The sequence below is a fragment of the Papilio polytes genome, unplaced genomic scaffold (assembly GCF_000836215.1).
Source record: "Papilio polytes unplaced genomic scaffold, Ppol_1.0 DF821845.1, whole genome shotgun sequence".
In the NCBI taxonomy this organism is placed as follows: domain Eukaryota; kingdom Metazoa; phylum Arthropoda; class Insecta; order Lepidoptera; family Papilionidae; genus Papilio; species Papilio polytes.
In genome coordinates, this window is record NW_013527359.1 from 1,798,955 (window position 1) to 1,803,872 (window position 4,918).

Below are 4,918 nucleotides of genomic sequence, written 5' to 3' on the forward strand. Positions count from 1 at the left end.
TTTTCTAACGCAACAAACACATGCACCAAAAATTAAACAAAGAAACACTTAAATTTTTCTCAAATCAACTGACTGTTCACTCAAAAAATACTTATTTACTAAAGAAAAAACATTGATCACGATTTGTGAATACGATAACAACTACACCATGTCCTCTCACCTCCGCAAAACAAAGCGGAATAAAATAAACTCGCTCGACGAGCTGACATCTCGTGAGCTACAACGGCTAACAAAGTAATTCGATTGACATCTAGCGGATTTAAACCGTACTAATTAATAAACATTTATCGCTTGCTATACTTAAATCTTTAATTGGTATTATTTTTTAATACAATACGAACTCGTAGATAAGGATTTCGTAACTAACTTCTAAAGCTTTTTTTTTTTAAATAATGTCTTTTTGAAAAAACAAAGTTATAATCTGTCGCGCGCCGTCAAATTAAATTACATCAACGTCAACTGTCAAAGTCAAACAGACATCAGCTGTGTGACAAATGTGTATTGCGCCTACTGTTTGTTTTATTTTATTTTGCAATAAAATTCTCGGGTGACGTATTTATTTGTAAAGTATCCTGTAGTAATGTAAAAAGTGTGTTAGTGTAATTATCTTTCTACAGACTTATGAAGTATATTGTGGACTCGTCTTTTCGTAGTTGAGTCATTAATTAAAAGTAATTTCATTCGTTCTCAAGGCCGTATCAATAATCGTATTAGTGAAGTATTATGAGAAATACTAAACATAATGGTAGAGGATAATGAACGTGATTATGGAAGGAGCGCAAATAAGAATGTTCTATTAAAAATTGTGATTTTGGGAGATGGAGGGGTGGGGAAGTCCTGTCTCATGAGCAGATTCATCTCAAATCATTTTGACGATCATAATTTTCACACGATCGGTGTAGAATTTATGAATAAGACGACAGAAGTAAATGGCACACAGTACACATTACAGGTATGTTGGGATTTTATTATATTTTTCAGGACAGACAACCTAAAACATTTCATGCATCTAGATCTCTTAGTAATAGAGACAAACTTTATATTATTAATAATTAATAGAGTTTTATTACTAACTAGCTGTTGCCCGCGACTTTGTCCGCGTGGTGTTAGATAACAGATAAAGTATGTAAATAACAAAAAACTATGTGTCTCTTGGGAACCGGATGTTTTTCGGGTATGTGTACTTCAGACTTTGTTTTATATCTATGCCAAATTTCAATTAGATATGTTGAACCATTGCAGAATTATCAAGTATACATTAAAATACAAAATTGATGCATTCCACTGAAACCGTAACTATTTCCGGGATAAAAAGTAGCCTATGTGTTCTTCCAGACTATGCTTTACCTGTGTGCTGAGTTTCATGGAGATCCGTTCAGCCATTTAGGCTACAAACGCTAACAAACATCCATCTAAACTTTCACATTTATACTATTAGTAAGATGTAATATGTGTTACCTTCAAACTAATTACCAACTTCTAAAACAGACTAACATTTAAGCTTAAACAAATATAAGAACAAGATATTCAGTTTCAAGGTTGATTTATCTGTGTATGCATAAATAATTGTTAATAACAGATAAAATATTTTCCTTATTTTATCTTATCTTATATTTTGGCGGTCTTTGATTGTATTTATTTACACTAAAATTGCAGTTTGCCACAGTAATTATTATTATTTTTTTCTCATAAGGTGTATTAAGATTTTATAGAGATTGCGTAGATGTATAATAGGAGTAGTTTTGTCATGATTTTCCTCAAATTGAGAGGTGTGCCAAGACTTAAGATGGAAATCCATAATCCTTGCTTACATTGATTTTATAGGTGTTATTTTTATCATAGGGTTAGGGTTTAGGGTTAAAATGTTTTTTCAGATACATAGAAAAAATATTAAGTATTTTAAACATACAAAAATGTAATTAGACATAACCTTGGTATTTCCATAAATAGATAATGACCTAGTCTAAAATTGAGCTATCTCACCTTAGCATTTCAATATAGCTATCCAAGGTAACAACTATTACAATGCCATTCAATGTTAATTCATGTCCAATTCTTATTGTTTGGTTCAAATACAAGTACAATGGAAACTGATCAATATAGCATTGGTTAAAATAATGTATTTATGGTAACAAAAAATGTAAACTGTATTAAAGGATTTGTATAAAAAAAAAAAATTAAATCCATAGATTATTATTAAAATTATACAGTTTGTCATTCTTCTTAGTGATTTCCTGTTAGAATATTTACATGTAAATCCCCTTGTTATTATACTGGATTGCTAATGTGTCTTGTTGTTTTCAAGATTTCCGCTTTTTGTTATAAATCAAAAACATATCTTTATCTTCAAAGTTCATTCACAGGCTGTCACAAATATTGACCAATACCAGCCAAGAATAATCATTTAGCATTGCAAAGTTACATATTGTCAATGTTTTCTTATACTTTGACTGGGAATATAAAAACTCTTACTTATGTGGAAAAAAATCAAACAAAAAAATGGGACCCACCTGCAAGCATTACCTTTCGGATAAAAAAAGAATTATCAAAATCGGTCCACTAGCGGCAGAGTTATGCCGTAACACACATAAAAAAAAAATAAAAAACATATATCGACGAATTGAGTACCTCCTTCTTTTGGGAAGTCGGTCAAAAATAGAAAGTGATTTAATAGGAAATTTTATTGAACCATGGGCCAGAAAATATATTCTTGATTGGACTACACATCACATAATGTGTAAACTTGTAATCATTAGAAATCATATGACAGACCATACATAATGTTATGTACATTAATTTCATAATGCACATGCGAGAGTAACAAACTCTCCACACTTTGTACAGTTGTAATAGAAAATATCATTAAGAATAGAAATTTCAAACTAAATCTATTTACCTTACACTAAATTTGCTTTATTCTAGAATTAATATGGTTTAATACATAAAAATCATACTGGAAATCATTATGTTAAGCTTATTTGAACATTTAAAAATTCACCTAATAAGAGTCAAATGTGTGAAACAAAGGAATATATAAGCCTCAGCTAAAGCAGAGTTACTAAAGTAATCGCTGAATCTCTTAAATATTGACACACAGCTCTATGAAAGTAGAACAATGAAGTGAGACAGATAGATCAGTTTTTCTAGTATTGTTATCTCTCTCACACATTTGTGTACATAATAAGATCAAAGTATTTTTTAGATATGGGACACAGCGGGCCAGGAGAGATTCAAGTCGCTACGTACGCCGTTCTACCGCGGAACAGATATCTGCATCCTGGCATACGCTATAGACGACCGCAGTTCCTTCCAAAACATAAAGATGTGGCTCAATGAGTTTTTACATTACGCAGGTGTTAAGAATGGCATTGAGAAGTTTCCGTTCATCGTTGTAGGGAACAAGGTATTTGTTATACAAATTTATTGCTCTAAAATACCATTTTTTAATGTTGAAACACCTCTAGAAGTTTATTTGACTAAGCTATAGTTTCATTAGTACAGTAATTTTATGACAATTTAATATTTTTGAATTATAAAGTGTTTTTTTATTAATTAATGTTCCTGGTTTTCCTGTTTTCAGTCAGACGTATCGTCAAAGGACAGGGAAGTATCGTACGATCAACTCCGGCAGTGGTGCGAAGATAATAAAATAGGCACATACATAGAAACCTCCGCTAAGACTGCCAGTAATGTGGTCGAAGCATTCTCCATGGCTGTGCAAAGGTAATACGATTAATATCAAAACCTTTATGCTAATACCATTTTTTTCGTATGAAAAACATCCCTCCAAGCTATTCTTTGGCATTTTATCTGTTCGAAATTATTATTGCAAAGGTATTTCTAACTGTATTTCTGTTAATAAAACTAGAGTATTAATCCAACTAGAAAACGTGACTACGTGTCTATTATAATGTTATGGATGTTTAAGAAATATTTGTTAAAGCCATTGTGTTGGCGTGTCTAAATAAATGTGGAAAATTATTGTAATGAAAAACTTTTGCTAATTAGCACATACCATTGAAGGATTGAGAAAAACCCCATCTATTGAGGGAAAAAATAGTGTTGTTTAACTTTTTTTTTTTGTGTATCATTAATTACGTGGTTCTTATGTCGTTATGTATAAAGTACCTTTTCCTAGATGGGCAGATCTCGAACAGAAAGCAGAGAAGGAATTGAGAATGTTACACCATCCTGATACAGTGACGTTACAGGGTGGTAACACTATGTCAGGTCTCCGTGCCACATGCTGTTCCCGTTTTAGCAACGTATGAGGCACGTACACTGCAGTTGACAATATCACAGTTTTTGTAAATTGAACAATTGTATAAGTATTGGTTCAAAATCAACACAAAAACAGCGAAATACAGAAGCAGTTTTTCATGGGTAAGGGGTATATAATAAGTGAACATTCTTTTTTTCATAGAAAAAAATGCAGCAGATCTGATTGAACTTCCGTCCTTACAACGGCTTAAATCAGTCGATCAATAGATATAATTTCTACTAATAAGCCTAACACATTCAGGATAATTTATATTAAACGGCTAGCTACGGCAACTAAAAAGGCTGGCAAACGACCCGGTTTTGATCTATAGATAGAAAATCACATTTATTTCTTAGAAGACTTTTCTTAGCAATGAAATCGGTATAGTACTAAATTGTAGAGAAAAGAAATAGCATATTTTCTATACATTGTTTTGTTGTAATTTGCTAACTCTGACCACTCCATTTATCATGGTCGTGATAGTACGACTTGATAGATTAATTGGGAACACATTGCTATATTTGAATAAAAAATATTATGTACTTTTTATTGGTTGTGAAGTATTGAATGACGATATTTGAATTGCTAATGATTGATTTTGATTTGACTATATCTATTTTTCTTACTATTTTGTTTAGTGGTATATTAATCTACCTC

At 31.5% G+C, this 4,918-nt stretch overlaps 1 protein-coding gene across 1 annotated transcript; it reads left to right on the forward strand.

Annotated features, from left to right (window-relative positions):
• Positions 1-463: 463 nt before the first annotated feature.
• Positions 464-4,661, forward strand: LOC106107859 (ras-related protein Rab-9A). The gene is made up of 4 exons (XM_013288866.1): positions 464-952; positions 3,203-3,403; positions 3,581-3,723; positions 4,139-4,661. Exons 1-4 carry the CDS (start codon positions 743-745, stop codon positions 4,269-4,271), a joined length of 687 nt encoding a protein of 228 aa, XP_013144320.1. The 5' UTR covers positions 464-742; the 3' UTR covers positions 4,272-4,661.
• Positions 4,662-4,918: the final 257 nt, after the last annotated feature.